At 35.5% G+C, this 17262-nt stretch overlaps 1 protein-coding gene across 3 annotated transcripts in view; it reads right to left on the bottom strand.

The window, feature by feature from the left end:
* The window catches only part of LOC113228082 (cyclin-dependent kinase 14), a 99657-nt gene extending 82686 nt beyond the window's left edge, over nt 1–16971 (bottom strand). The window contains exon 1 of one of the 3 annotated variants that reach the window (XM_026461224.1): nt 16785–16971. In XM_026461224.1, the coding sequence (XP_026317009.1) occupies nt 16785–16869 (85 nt within the window). In that variant the 5' untranslated portion in view covers nt 16870–16971. Of the gene's footprint in view, nt 1–2869; nt 3287–5783; nt 6310–16784 lie in introns of those variants that run through there. The other 2 variants (XM_026461226.1, XM_026461225.1) reach the window with 2 other exon arrangements.
* Between the last annotated feature and the right edge of the window lie 291 nt (nt 16972–17262).

Here is a 17262-nt window from a genome sequence, read left to right as displayed (position 1 = left end):
TATATTAAGCTTACCCGAAACTTTTTAAACTTAAGCGTTTAATGCATATGTGAAAAAAATATACATTATGTCCCATTTCGCAAAAAAAATAAGCATCTTTCACATGGAGAATAACTGTGTGAATTTCATTGAGAGAATAGTGCTGATAGCACATACCGTTAACGATCCGGCTAAAGTATTCATCCGGAACTCATTACTCACATCTACCAGCAATAACATACATTTCACGAGAAATCAGCAGCTGCATATTTTGGAAACTGGTCAGTTGTATTACAACGAGTGTGCAATAGTTTTCATGTGTTTCTAACAAAATAAAATAGAGCTCACCACTCAACCTAACTTTAAGCCACGTAAATCTGCGGTCGAATTGGACCGGACTGAACGTAATGGAATGAAGTTGGAAACTTTCAATAGCTGTTGCAATACAGACCATTTTGTATAGTCGCAAAATCAATATGAGATGTCGGCGAAGGAGAAGACAGATGTTTTCCAGTTGGAATGAAGTTTGAAGATTACGAGCACTATTGAATAATGTATAAGCAGGTATAAAATAGAAACAAGATAGCTTTTGTAGCCGACTTTTTCTACGGGTATGAATAATAACCATTGAAGAATTCTTATTCATTACAACGAATACAGTGCATATAATAGTACAACTAAACTTAATAAACTCAAGAGCACAGTAAATGATCTAACTGTTAAAGACTACATAAAAATTTAAGCAGAAATGGAAATTGCCTATAATTGCACTAACAACTTCCTAGATAAAACATGTTTGAAATGATGCGTCAGCCATCACAAGCATGATCTACGGTTATTTGCCAAGGTCCAGTAATTGGAGGTGCGCTTTTGTACGCTGACACTTCAATGTCGCTGACGTTTAATGAATAAAATTGCTATCTTTGTCTATAGCATGGATAAAGCTAATATTGTCATGGCTTATTTCACGGAAACACGAATATGTCTAAATTTAAGTATTACTTAATAATTCCTGCGAACTACAAAAAAATGCTATCCCCATTGTGGATGATAACAAATTCAAATGTATGCGTGATTAGGGTGGTTTGAGAAATTTACATAGGTACCATTTCCGAGCAGTGGAAGGCTTTTACGGATAAATGTACGTTTACTGTCACAAATGAAGCCTCGGAGGGAGTTAACTATTAGCAATTGGCCAGGTTATTAGCCGTTCGCTATAATTAAGGTCGATAAAAACTAGAAGCAGACGAGAAGTGACTTGGGAATAACAGCTCAGACTGCAAAATGCAATTAACATGCCTCAATCTGAATAATTGAGTTCGGATAAAGGTTTTGTTTACTAACACTATATTTTTAATAACATTTTTTTTAAATAACGCACACATTCAACATAGCCCCGCACTAGGGAAACCCTGTGTCGCGGTTGCTATGGACACACACATAGACAACCACAAATTACACCCAAACTCACGAGAGAAATAATTGTAGGCCATACAACTATTTCTCCCGGCCCGGGAATCGAACCTGGGACCTCTGCGTGGCAATCCGGCATGATAACCGTTCAGCCATGGAGGCAGTTTATATAACGCAACATTCACGGCTCAACAAAACAGATAACCAGGAATTTATGTTTTACAAAATTTCTATAAAACGCAGGAGAGTTACTGAAATGGTAAATATACCGTGCATATCCTGATTGAGTTAATAATAAGGAATTAGTCGACTGGCGGTTTAGGTCGTCGACCTAAGACGCCAGTCACACCTGCGCCTGCGACGAATATCTGAGCTGGCGGATGGCGCCAAGGTCGCGAGCTTTTTAGGGTCTGTTTGGTGCTCGAACATTTTTTTTAATGTGTAGGATGAGGCTTTAGAGGATGTCGGAATAAAACTACATATATTTTATATGTTATAAAAGTATTTATATACATTAATTAGTAAATAAACTAAAGAAACACGTACTGATTCTTTAAGTGATAATAATTATTTTGAAAATTAATAAATATAAAGATATGTAATAGGTAGCAAACACTTAACGTGTAAGTTATAAATTTCTGGACATCAGTTCAAAAAATGAAATAAGCGTTACTTGCAAAAAAAGGAAAGAAAACTTTCCCAAGCGCGGTGATGAATAAGTAGCACCATTAGATTTATAAATTGCCCATACTAATAACGGTGAAAAATGTGGATAAAAACAATGGAAAAAATTATCATTAGGATGTCGTTCATGCTAAAAAAAGGGTACTAAGTACAAATACTTACACATGTGGTAAGGATATTGGACTTGGTGACCGCTACGAACAGTTGGTTACGCTTTATAATAATTCCATTTTTGACTAACACAAGTATCGAGATTTGAAGTTTAGAAGTTGACTGAGCACTAATCGTACGAATTCTGTTTGTTTTTAATTACCAAACGACTTCTATTTTAATGACATTAGTCCATGATAAACACGTTGATACACCAAGTTTATGAGTGGCAACTCCACGTAATGCTTATTGTTGAAATGCATCAAGTTTAAACAATGATTCAATAGGTTTGATATCTACAATAGCGCCAGTATAAACAATAGTACTAATAGAAGTTATAGGTGGAGCAACGGTGCACCAAACCCGAACATGTAATAAATGTAACAAGACAAAAATACATTGAGTGTTTTGAATCACTGCAAGTGCAGGGTTAACACGTTAGTAAACTTGTAGCCTCGGCATACCGTACTTTAAATCATACGGTACGATAATTGTTTCGAAACAATGGAGACCGAAAATTTTGTACGAACAGTACGCGAAATTATTGAAAAGGAAAAGACCCGAATCAAAACAAACGCTTAATTTAATTATGACAATAGGAAAAAATATTGTGATCTTATTGGTACAATAAGTGTCAAATTACCTTCAGAGATTGTAGGCAACACGTTGACAAAGTTAACAATTCCGACGCCTGTTAGCTGACTCATTCACCAAAACAAATTGTGAGACGTTACTTCCAAGAACTGTCAGCTGACAATATCCGTGAAAATGTAGCAAAAAGGAAACAAAACAATGCAACTAATACAACACTCGTCACTTATCACGTCGCCCACATAGATAAACCGCTATTTTATTCAGTTTTTGGCACTACAAAAATCACAAAAAATACGCGATAAAACAAACATGAGATACACAAGTGGTTAGAACCGTTAGATATTAGAATGGTGAAGCCACTGAACACACTTTCCGTAATAAGCGAGAGAAAAGTGAAGTATCACATGAGAGCGACCTAGAAAAATGATGCGCGTGCGCCGTGGTGCTTGTTCGAAGCGCCAGGCCGGACTGTGCATGGGCCGCAGACAGCAAGCCAACGCCCGCTCACCAGTTCACCTACTCTTATCTCGCTATGACGAAGTGTTGCTCATTCCGCAAGCTTACTTGACTGGTTACTTATAAGAATGCATTGAAAGGAGTTTGTATAAACGTAGAATATTGCATCCAGTACTTACGAACTCAATTACTTTTTTATGCTGTAATCATATTAATGGGAAGCGGATAAATTAAACGGTGTAGTTTAGAGTATATTAAGTTATATTCTTAAAATTTGTTCTATATCAAGCGATCGTTTGATGATTGTGATGATTAAGTTTCGTCGTTATTACCGTTCTTTTGAATGATCTCCATCACCAGTATCTGTCGCTTCTGTAGAGTGATTGAGTAATAAAATACAACTTCAAGAGTTACGTTTTACTCCAGGAAGGTAAGAGGCACATAACGTCAGTCTTCTGATGGTGAAATTATCTCATAATAGCCCTGTATTAGCTCGTCACGTGAGACATCAAGTATCATTGCTTTGTACTTGGGTCACGCTCGTAATTGTCACATGTTTCAAGTGTTGGAAATATGAGAATGGTTTGTGTGGCATGTATTAGAATGTACGTTTTATTCCTATATGATATCGACACTGGTTGTATAACGTTGCTTATTTGTTTTCTTAGGTTTTATAACAAACACATTAAAGTCGTGTCAGACAAGCTGAGTTGTTCAAAAGACTGTACCTGCGGTACGGATTTCAATATTAAAACATTACTATTTATTGTAGGTAAATACATTGATTATACCGCTATCTGTATTTACCTATTTTATATAAAAGTATCGCCGTACCTTGAACTTCTACAATTTAAAGAAGTGTTGCAAAACACAACATATTCCGATATTCCTTAAAAGAAATAAATTCTATTTAAGAAGTATAAAATGTCCTCGATGTAATATTTCAAAATTAGCTCATATATTATATTGTTTATAGCACGCCACATGCGAGGTCAATGTTGTGTAATATTAAACTACATAGAGATTACAATTTTAACACTATCAATTGAAACACAAATACATTTAGTAGTAAAACTATATTTACGGTTTGCAACTTTATTGTAAAAGCAATAAATGTAACGTTTAGGCAATGAAATGTGGAAAATGAAGTTACGTTAAGTTATCACGTAAATCTTATGTCATGACTGAGTGTAGTAATTTTTTTTTATAACATTGCGCATTTGACCTCTATCTCACGTGATGGTAAGTGACGATGGTCTATTCCACTAGTCCCTACCAGCTGTCCCCTCTGTTGGGGACACGTGGTTTTTTTTGTCACTTCCCCACCACACCATCACTGGTTGGGATAAGTGAAATTTAATTTTCATTCATTTCCACTTATCCCTCCCTATCAATAAAATCTCTTGACTTGTACAGTACAGTTTCGACAAAAATATCTAATTATAATATTCACAGTAATATCTTTTTGATAGATAATTGTAGCTAGTGGGTATTTTTTTATTGAAGGAGTCACGATAAAATAATGAAGAAACATGTAACAGTCAATATGAACGCGCCACACCACAAACGCGCCACGGCATTGCTTCTATCAGCGTGTAATTTGAAGGCACCCTTAGCAGGAGATAAATAACCATGTTTTTACGACGACAGCTGGTAGGAATTAGTGGAATGACGATGAGATCGACGATGGAGCATGCAAACCTAAATAATGCCTATTCACTCTCGCCTTGGAAAGGCCCAAGTTATAAGGTTTTCTATATTTCCAATAATGGATTTAAATACATTAAAAAGGACAACCCAAAATTTAGATTTTTACTTAATTTTTTTTTATGATACACTGATGAACAAACCGTGCGCCTGGTAAGCGACAAGCTTGTCCATAACAGTGGCAGTGCTGCACAGAGCTTCAAATAGCAAAGATCTGAGGAGTACTGCCACTGCCCTCGTCACCATGAGGCATAAGTTGACGAATCCTATGTGCCTGTAATTTCACCTGCTTGCCGGCAGAAATAGGTAAGGTGGCAGTTTTTCCCTAGACAAACTCTTTCACAAGGAGCTCTATTGCTACTGTATTCCTACAAATAAAATGATACAGTTCTAACTGCTACCTTATAGTCAATAGAATACCTATGTATGTCATGGAAACAATCCATATGGGACATCACGATGTCACGTGTCGTCCAAGTATCGATTGTAGTCCGATTTCATTAAACTTTCATGAGACGAATCTACCAAGTGCACGACAAATCTTTTCACATCTGTAAAGTAAATGAAGCATGATGCAAATGTAGTCTTATTTTCTGTCACAATAGACAACTGACGGCCTTTCAAGTGGTAATTTGCTATTTTAATTTTAGATCTCTCATTGTTATTCGTGTGATTTCAAAGTTGCGATGTATTTGCTGGAACATATTTAGACAACTTTAAACAAAAATATGTGACAATGATATTACATGAACGGAAGGAAACCATTTTTCATTACTATTTTATTAATTTAAGTAACTTACTTCTTTTGGAAGTTCCAAAGTCATCGTCGTGGCCATTGTACGTTCGATCTTCATCGTACTCGTAAACCTTGAAACTCTCGAAGGAATACAGCTTGCCGGCTTTTGTATGCTTCTCCAATGAAACTAGTCCTACTCGCTTTGTTCGAGCCTTTAACGCTACTTTAAGTGCTACTCAGCTACCAACCTGTTCTTCGCAAACTAATAAAAGACGCTGGAACTAGAATCACTTAACTAACTTAGCTACACTGTCCTTTCCAATTACACAACACTCCCTCAAACAAGGGTTTCAGTTTCAGTCCCAAAATAATGTCCAAACAGAAGTTTCGTCACCTCGTTTCGCGAATGGAAACTGTTTACAATCGTTTCAATAACTTCCTGCCGTCAGAAGCGGAGTTACGCACAACTATTGTGATAGAAGCAACAATAAGAACGAATTCGTATCTGCAGAAATGTGACGTCAGAAATTCCGAAGATGTAGTAATCGGAAGTTCGTAGATGCGACAGGTCGTACGGGCGGGAGCGCTCGGGGACGCGGCCGCGTGTAGTCTGGCTAAGGTGCAGGAGCCGACTCGCCGCGCCGGCGCCTGGAACTGTGTCAGGCAGCAGACGCGACCGCGGCGCCCAGAGCCTGCCGCCCGGCACCCGGCGCCCAGCTACGCGGCCTTTCATACACCTCTCCCGTCTCGTACCCGTGGCATAAGTATAATCGTTACAGCATACATATGTGACAAAAATAAACTACCCTGATTAAACGTTATCAATCGAAAATAAGCACATTATAAACACAGTTTACCTAGAATTAAATATTTCAGCTCAGCTCTATTATTAATAATGAAACCCTCCATGAATACCGTAGGTACTGTTATTAATGAATAAATGAAAAATAGAGGCACGTTAATAAACAGCGTCTTGTTATTTTCTGAGTACCATGAAAGCCTTATCCGACCGGTATGAATGAAAGCGGCGCTTTCAGCGAAAACAGCCTTCGTGTAGCGAGAAATTGGATAATGCTTTTTCATTTCAATGCTTGCTAATGAGCAATGAAAGGAAGTGTAAGAGATTACGAGTTAATAAAGAGAACCTCTACGCCTTTACGGGTAGTTCGACATTGTGGCACACGTTTAGTTTTATTATTAAAACATTCGCGTAGTAATCCGGTAAAATGGATCTTTTAGAAAAGTTAGCGCTTTAACAGCGGAAGTCTCTATGGATCGGCTTATGTTAAATTGGAGGGGCTTTCGCGCCATCCCTCTTTGCCCTAATAATGTTTTATTCAACTTTACGTAGCCACAATAATCTGTGAATTCGGAGTAGTGATTTTCAATTATTTTCTTGACTTAACTAACTTTGTGTACTGCTCCAGGCCTTGCTAACGTAAAATTGTAAGTATTCAAGGAAACGAAGTAATTTATATCGTAGTAAAACTAGGTTGCTGGGTGAAACATGGATAAATTATAGGTAACTTGAAGCCTTCTGATGAAAGTAATTTACTTAACGAAGGTAATAAAACGGATCCGTTAATTGGTCCTTAAGGAAATTTCAAACCTTTTTTTTTAATGTAATATCAAATGACGGGATGAACGAGTTGTGCGCCTGATGGTAAGCTACACGCCTGTCCATAACAGTTGCAGTGCTACGCAGAGCTTTAATCGTAAAGATCTGACGGACACTGCCACTGCGTCCGTCACCCTGAGACATAAGTTGACAAGTACCATGTGCCTGTAATTTCACCAGCACCCTTACCCTTTAAAACCGGAACACAGTAATGCTGACATTACTGCTTGGCGGCAAAAATAGATAAGGTGGCAGTACTTACCTGGACGAACTCTTTCACGAGGAGCTCTACTGCTACTAAAAACCTATAATAAACAAGTATTTGTTACAACTAATAGTTTTCTCTCGTTAGTCTTGAATTGAAGCAGTCGTTTTGTAAAAATATTTTATTACAACACATAGTGCAACGTCGCTTGTAATTTTTTAATAATATAATATTAATGATAATAATAACGCACGCACCTACATAATATAGCCCCGCATTAGGGAAACCCTGTATCGCTGGTGCCATGGACACACACATAGACAACCACATATTACACCCAAAAACTCACGAAATAAATAAATGTAGGTCATATTTAATTTCTCCCGGCCCAGGAATCGGACCCGGACCCTTTGCGTGGCAGTCCAGGATGGTAACCGTTCGGCCAAGAAGGCAGTTAATAGTAAGATACATATAAGTATGTTATAACAATATGCTTAACATATTGATAGACACAACACAAATAAAACAACCACAGACTGCTTATAAGGTCGCCCATAGCCGACAGATATGGCAACTTGCGTAAGCAATGTCTACAAGTACCATTCTTTGTTGTCTAATAGGTATCCATAAAGTTCGATAGCTGCCTTTGTTCTAAAAACATTATTTTAACAGAGGCTGGTGAATACTAGCACTTAATTCGTGTCAATGTCGCAACAATAGCATACAATTAGGCAGCCAAATTTTTTGTTTGCCGCGTACGATTTTTTAATTAGGGATAGCAATAATCATTACATTTGTTTTAATAATTGTTCACTAGGCCAATTACAAATATCCACTAAATAAATACTGTCTAAACGAATAGAACCAATATTAGACGTTAAAAAAACTAGAAGAGACAAAAAAAAAATTTAATAAACAATAGGTTCGTTGGGTCCTATTAGCTAATAGGACCCAACTAACAGCTAACTTTAAACAAAAAAAAGAACAGATGGCGCTACGGCAAAAAGTCGTTAAAATAAAAGTTCTGCAATAAGCACATAGAAAAATCGTGGTCCGCTGGTACATTCCGTGGTTTAGTTGGCATAGCGTCTAGCACGGTTTGCTGGAAGGCGCTGGTTGGGATTCAGCCGGATCGAAGAATTTTTTTCATAGTGTTCGATCTTTATAATCATTGATATCATCATGATAAACCACACACATCTTCACGTAGCCTTCAAAAATTATTTAACTTGAGTTGTGTCATCTACCGTATTCATCCGACATAGCCCCTTCAAATTTTCAGTTGTTTCGGTCTTTACAATTTTTAAATGGACACGTCTTTGATAACGAAACCATCAATCAAACGACACTCAATGATGTATTTTATAAAAAACAGGAATTTTTATAAAAAGACAATTCTAAAATTACCTCAAAAGATAGCAAAAGATCAACATGGACAACACATAACTGGTTAAGTTTGATATTTATACAAATGTTTTTCGTTTATACTTTGATATCGTACAGACTTTTTGGCCTTCCCAATAAATGTATAAAACATACATGAATACGAACATACATAATACACATAAATAACTCTAAGCAAGATGCGTACGACTGAAAACCACTTAATTTTTTTAATATAAAATGCCTGTTGGGTGACGATGTAACCGAAATGTCACCCGATTTTCTAAAAATAGCTTGGTACAACAATTAAATTACTGAATAAATACTTCTGTATATAAACAAAGTAAATGTAGTCGATGTTGTCGGTACTAATAATCGCCGTAACAGTTCAAGTCATGAAAACTGCCACCATATTAACTGGAAACTTTGAGCACTATGTAGACAAACAAAAGCGTAATAATAATATTATTTATTTTGTTGTGTTTGTAAAAATGTAATTTCTAAATTACCATTACAATAATATAACTGTTTTATCGCAGCTAATGAAGATCTGCTTAAATCCTATGAAAGGATCAATGCAAGCACGTAATAGTACGAAGAAGCGTGTGAAAATTGAATTTTTATCGTAATTTGTGGAGTGGAAAGCGGATATGAAAATAGTGCCGTGTATTTGATGTGACGTAAAGGTACCATTATCGACACAAGCTAAAGCAACTCTTTGGCAATTCAAACACCCACGCACAATGGCATACAGAAGGCCTGCATCTAACAAATTATACGACGTTCTTTAAAAGTGAGGTGACTATTTCCACGAAATTTGTCAAGTAAGTAATGGTAGAATGTTTACACTAATAATTCAGGTGTTTTGATTTTTGTCTGCAAGCATTCATTGCGTAATTGCATACGGAAGCAACAAAACGAGAATTGCCTCTAATGTACTCCAAAAGAATAAATAATAGATATTAAGTACATGTGCAAAATAAATGACCTATAAGCTGAAATTACATCGATATGACTGACGTGTTCGCATTCCGAAGCCCAGGTTACAATAAGATCTATCAACTATGTAGTTTATGTGTAAGTACAAAAGATACCCAGGTCGTACACCAATCAGAATGACTCGCTCTGTGCTGGAATTATAAATATTGGACAAAATTGAGATTCACTTGCGACTACCTGCACTGGGATTTTCTGTGATATGTTGTTGGCATAGTATGAGAATAAATAATTAAAATCTTGATGCAAACGCAGCTACAAAACGCACTTGAGGGAAAATTAATATTACTCGATTCTCACTGGCATGCCTCGAATTTTCCACATATATTTCAAAAGACAGCGTGCATATCCCACCACTTAAAAATCGTACATTTTAAATAATTCATTAATAAACGCATCGTTAATTCTATGATAATACGACGTACAATACGTATAATACGACCCTTCCCGGTGGATCTTAACCAATGACAGCACGAAAAAGCCGCCATCGTCCCGGCATTTATTTCATTCATGAAATCAATTCGCTCACATCAAAATACACGCACACATTTGCAAAAAACATAGTGGAATACGACTTAATAATGGCGGCCCACAACCCGAAGATTATCGGGTTATCATCGAATAGCGTTCACGTAAATTTAAATCTTTTTTCCACTCAGATACAGTTTATTTTTAAACACCGATGACTTTGGCGATAATCGCCAACTTACAGGAAAAAAACTCAAAGTTAATTCCTGTAAATTGCCAGCTATGATATTAATACAACTAAATAAGAAATATGATTTCATCTGTGCTTTGATCTGTGCCGTGAGTTCTACTCAATTTATTTGGGTAATAATTTTTATGAAAGAACATACATATTTATATTTCATTTTTACTCGCGAGAATAAAAGAGACAGGATCCTAAAATGCTTGACAACCGGACATTGTTGGAATCTGATGCCCGCGTATGTAATTATTACGATTACGGAGTTGTTGTCTTAAAATTTGTGATTGCATTGTAATTCAAAAGAAACGGGACATACATAGTTTGAAATGCTGGTTAATTTCTTAAAACAGTGAGTGTTGTGAGTTAGCCTTCAAATAAAAAACTTGACTATAAATATCTATAAATATTTTTGTGTTTATGTTTATGGATATGGGGAATTTAATAAACCCACTAAAACCCAGTAGGCGACAATAACATTACTGAAAGGTGCAAAAAGGTAGGTATGCAACTCAAAATTACGGATATTTGGTATTGAAGCTAATTACTCTTGGTTCGTTTATAAGTCATTAATTCACTCAACTTGACCTATTCTTATTGGAGTTAGTGGCTTGCTTTTCTATTGTATAGAAGGAATTAAACCTTAAATGGTTTTTTTGTGGGTTTCAAATTATTTAATGATTTTTGTAATACTTCAAGTATGGAGTGTTTAAAAATTAAAGTAAATTCATACCAAATCTTATATTATAAAAATAACAAATTTACGCGTAGACGCATTCTCTCGCAAGCCAAACGTCAAGTGATAACTACAAAATTTGTGTTAGTTAATTCTTTCGAAGGCATTGACTAAAAACAATGTTCGAAGGTGAAATTTCGAACATACACTTGCAAAAGCCCTTATAATGCGCTTTGAAACGTTTTACCCTGTGTACACAAGACACGAATCTCATTTTCAGAAATTCGTGCCGTGTGCACGGGCGTTTACGCCGTGTCGTGGTTTTGAAAACGAATTGTTCTGCATTTATGACGGAAAAATACACTCCCGAATTCTGTTGCTGTAATTACGATTTTAACGCTAACGCGTTCGATGCATTTGGAGGCGACGAAAACTGTACTCCGACTTACGTAAAGAACGTAGATGTTAGTGCACAGACGTGTGCATTCGTGTTATTATAATTAGTAGTTGCAATTAACAATTAAAACTGCATAATTTGCTTAATTGACTACATTTGGCATTGAATTTAACAGTGCAAAACAATAACTATATAAACTATAAATATGTAGTCACTTATATGCTAAGTGTTGCCAAGACACCTTTTTAACGGGGAAAGAAGTTTTTGTTAAGTGCTTTTGGGTTTGCTCCGGCTTTACTAACGACAATTTTCACGTACTTTACTTTATTTATCTTACGACATTAAATATTTATCATAAGATGTCTTAAACTTATTCATTTAAATGCGTTTGACAAAACGAATTACATTGGGAGGTTTGGGTTTCAGTACGTAGGCGTAGGAATCTTCACAAATGCACAAATTATCTACCCACATACCCTCTGTCTCAAACCTAAAAAAAACCCACTGATATAAAGGTAGAAGAACTCCGCTTTCAAAGGTTCTGCTGCAACTACGCCTTCCTAACTAGCGGTCGCTTTGATACGAATCTCCGTAGCAGTTGTCCAACGACAACACGTCATATCAACAACGAATGTCATGTCGAAGAAACAACCTAGGTCACGGCGATCATCTACCCCATTCTGGCACCGCGGTCACAAAAAAATATGGGATCACGGCGACCTTAAACTTTTTTGTAACGGTTGTTAAAGACATTTTCATTGAGTGACAACTCGTACGTCGAAAAACTCGGATAAATGAATTTTCTATCTACACTTATTTTTTTAAATCTATTTTTAAGAGGCCTGAAACGTTTGGGCGTTTATGTCAGCCTTATTTATACTTATCTAAGTATAAATATGGATAAACTCGTGATGATTTTGGAGTGCATAGAAGAAAGCTAAAGCAATCGCTGGTGCAAAACCTTCGAACTAATGCGGCGGATTATTGTAGTAAATAAATAAAAACGGAAAAAATAGACTCAAGTAATATCGTAATGAACCTACAAATATGTTGTAGGTTGGTAATTCCGCTAAAAAGTGGGTCATTTATAGTTTTATCTAATAACGAAGTCGGTCTAGTAAATTTCAACAATTTATAAACTACGTTTCTCCAGACGAAAATCACTCAATTTTCATACTAACATTTTCTATGAAAATACACATATCTGGGACACCGGTCGGTGTTCTAAAATCTGGAATAACAAAAAGGCTGTCACAAAGTTGTCTCTCATAAAACACTGTGCACAGTGTCTATACTTTTACCTATAGAACGACGAATTGAAGTGTAGATTTATTAGAGCTAGTAAGAAATGAACTTCTTGTAGCCTAAACCTGCATGGAATATAGAACGTGAAATGAATTTCATATCGTCTTTTATCTATAAGCGTTCCAACTGCTATCATTCTCACAGATTGACCTTTGACATTTATGGAGCAACTAACTATACGGGCCAGTAACCTAGGAACTGAATCCAACTGGGACAAAGTTTGCGACGCATTAATTTTGAAACAAGTATATTGTATATAAGAAACTGTAGAGCCACTTATGACATAAAATTGGAAGGAATACGAAACTTCGCAGTCTTGAGAAAAACTTTACGTAATCCATGTAACCTTTTGCGAAGTCACTTTGGCGTAAAAATAGAATATAGTTAGGTTTGTATTTTTAAAACAAACATTATTTTCTCACAAAGGACTTTTTGAGTATAGAGATTTTAAACCAAATATTGGACAATTCTTTACGTAACAAAAGAAATTCATTCTCCAAAATATCAATTATGGTAAGCGCACAAAGGTATGATCATGAAAATGTTACCCATTCAATGCACTGTACAGAGAAGAGAATGCAGAATAACATTAGATACTTATTAAAATGTGTTATCAAAATGGAAAGAAAGCACTAAGGCTTTACTGATAAGGAGTTGTGAGGAAACGTCATATATTATCTATCGTGAGTTGACTACGACGATCGCGCGCTTCGTATACATGCTAATGGTATGCTAAAGGGCCGCCTTGGCGGAATATTTGATGTCAGGGTTGCTACGTGATAGGGTAAGAATTTCAGGATTTGAAATTACTTTTCGAGGTGCAAAAAGTAAAACAGATGCAGTAACTCTAGGTTGTCGACCGACCGATCAATCACCGCAGTCGTAGGCCAACCTTAGTTAGTCTTTGGTCAACAAATGGCTCTGTAACATTTTTGCCAATGACCAACTGCAAACAAAGGCAATCACGATCGTAAGTCGATAGTCGATAGCGATATCCTTTATTTTACAGTTGGAAACATTTTGCTAGACTCCAATTACGAGAAAATCAAGGAGCAAGATATTTCTAAGTTCGATGAATTTAGATGTTAAAAGAGTTAACCGTACGCACGCGTAATTTATAGTCAGCCTAACTGTGCGGTAAGTTTAGGTGAATCATTTAAGTACAAATAATAATTTTTAAGCATGCATCAGTTTCGAAAATCATTCTAAAATTACAGTCAAGCGTGCAAGACATACACAGTGGGCGCAATGTTTCAAGATTGATTGTAAATGAAAATCTATGCGTATGCTCCATGCATTTGCAAGTTTGGTGCGTGCCTTTGAATACCATATTATTTAAACGAACTTAGCGAGTTTTACCATGGATATGCTTAGCTCGTGTGACCTTTTCATTGGCTTCGCTTCAACCGAAGGCATTAAAAAACCTTTGCTACATTATATTAGCTTCTTTTATTATAAATATCTAACTTTAAATTTGAAAGAACTCGATACCCGTCTCCCCTATTCCATTTTCGTGTTGTCTAATCCTAGCGGTTATGTAAAGCAGTTGTGGGTCATTGAGTTCAATGTCGCAGTGCCTCGTCTTGAAAGTTGTTGTCAGCCCTATTTTCGGGAAATGTGTTACCTATATTATGCAAGTGCGATCGATAAGACGGGCAGGAGCACGCGAAGCACGAATCAAACGGCAACCTTGACCTGCTACCAAATGTCTGTTTACCACTTACCTGGTACCATTGCTGTTTTAATGCCTATTTCGTAGCAAGCAAGTATGCTTTAATTAAATGATTAAATTTAAATAAACCAAGCAAGTAGTAAGTAATTTTTGAAAACACTCTGGTGTTATATAGAGCATCTTGTAAAATAGAATTAAAAAATTAACAGGTTTATGCCATTACAATTAAACCACAACAATTTAAAATGATAAGCTTGTATGAAAATTTCAAGATGTCAACCTAAACAGATTATTCTTTGTAAGATTTTTCTTCACTGATTACATATATTATACTATCTATATCTATCAATCTCGTTAAATATAGTATACTCTCTATATCTATCAATCTTGACATTTAAGATTTAAATTCCGCTATGCCATTAACGATAAAAACTATCTAACGATGAAAATCTCAGACTTGACTGTTCTGAACTGTACATAGACATTCTTGAAACCAAACTCCACAAAAAAATGCAGGCTTGGTCAAGTACAGTAGTGTATATTATGTTTTAAATTTATTAAATTAGAAAAATTATTATGATAAAATTTGCTGAGCAGTAAGAGCCTACCTGTTCTACTACACTTCTTTTTCTTTAACTTCCATAGCCACAGTTATAATATTAAACTTCTTTACTTCTATGGTTTAATGCCATTAGTAAATATTTCATAAATATACCAGTAAATACAACAATAAGCAATGAAAAGGAAAACAAATAAAGATAAAGAATAATTAAATTAAATTAAATTAATTAATTAAATTAAAAAATTAATTAATTAAATTAAATATTGAACTTTAAAATAATAATTGTATGCGAAACAATGGCACTTAGCTTAATGTAGTATTAATAAATTTAAATGTAAAAAAAAATTATTTAAATATTTTTGACACTGTCAAGAGCTCATAAATTTATTAACATAGTGAAGTAAAATTGAATTTTATTAACTTTAAAACACCTCAACCTTATTACATATCAAAATAAAAAGAGAAAGTATTGTTATCTACAATATAGTTTGCCTAGTCCAGTAAGAACCAGGCATGATCTAGTTAGGGACTCGGCCCTCTGCTTGTCATGTTCCTAAAATTCCTCTTTTAAGATCACAGTTACCTACATTAATTACATGGCATGTTCAAACCAATACAGTCACTATCCAAATCAAAATCTTCAAATTCAAACTTATTTTCATAAACTTTAATGCCATTGTCTGAAATTTTACCTTTTAGTTTTTGTGACATCATTGATGTCAAAGGGTGATTATATTTGAAGCCGATAAGTGTTACCTGGTAGAGCAGCTGCTCTACCAGGAACACATACAACTCATACTACAGGAAAATCTTTAGTGTGAGTGTTAAGGGAATTCCCTAGATATATTTCTTCCACTTTTTGCTTATTGGCCTTTTAAGGTTTCGTTGGTTTCGAGTTTTCCACTTAGGAATAATAAATATAGTGTAAAAATAATATAAAAAACATGACGATCATCACCAATGTCCAGTTGTCCCTAGATTAGAGTTGTTGCTTGGCAGATAATATTATTTTAAATAATTTCAGGATTTTCAAAAGTGAACACAATCTTGAGACGATAAAACTGTTTCAAGCAATTATACAAATGAGAATACTATTCTAACTTCAACATGGAATGTTAAAATACTCAAAAGTTCATAAGATTTGATTAGATTGCGAAAAAGGCTCTGAATGTCTAACAAATAAAATAAATTGATTACATTCTTGAGATAACTGACCTCAAAGTACATGAGCCATGAAGAATGTACTTGGTACAGTCATTATAACCACTACTGCGTATAGTACTGTTGATAGTGGACTACTAGAATCTTAGTAATAACTGGAACAACGTATGTTCAGCTCAAATTTACCGTTGCATCGTATTTTTTTACAGCACTTGAAAAGTAAATTCAAACTTTTGTCTTAGACAGTTCCACTAAACGACAATCTCGAAACTTTTCACGCAAGATACAAAGATCGAATTACGTGATCGCCGACTAGATGAAAGCAACATAACCAAAAATTGCAAGAACAAAATATTATTAGGCACTGTGACAGCCAAAACTTACCATCTTTGACATTCTTCGAAGACTGAGATGACGATACTCCGGGTGTAGTTTTATCATTAGCACAGTACATTGTTACGGCGTCCATCAGTTTGTGTTAATAAACCACTCTCATCTAACAAAATTACACATATTATCAACATGTAACTGATTTTATCACTATACTTTCGCACGAAACGCGAAACGCGGCGGCCATTCCACATTCCGGTTGTAAATATCGCATCATAGACAAATAATGCAAATCGAAAAATATATCTTGCAATGGCAGCAATGTACTACAAACGAAATCTATCATCTTTGTTTTAGTCTATGCGTCGTTTAAGTAGACACAATCCGAGATCCGAGGTCCATATACATAGGTGGTCTCATTATGACGTCATAGGATTGCCAAATTACATTGAATGTGCTGTTTCATCAAAATTCCTTAGTGTAAGTATAGATAGTGTATAGTAAAGTACATAGCGGTCAAATAACATTTGTT

The sequence above is a fragment of the Hyposmocoma kahamanoa genome, unplaced genomic scaffold (genome assembly GCF_003589595.1).
Source record: "Hyposmocoma kahamanoa isolate Upper Pololo Valley unplaced genomic scaffold, ASM358959v1 220, whole genome shotgun sequence".
Classification (NCBI taxonomy): Eukaryota; Metazoa; Arthropoda; class Insecta; order Lepidoptera; family Cosmopterigidae; genus Hyposmocoma; species Hyposmocoma kahamanoa.
Note: the sequence above shows the minus strand (reverse complement) of the source record. Positions and strands in the feature narration are given on the sequence as shown.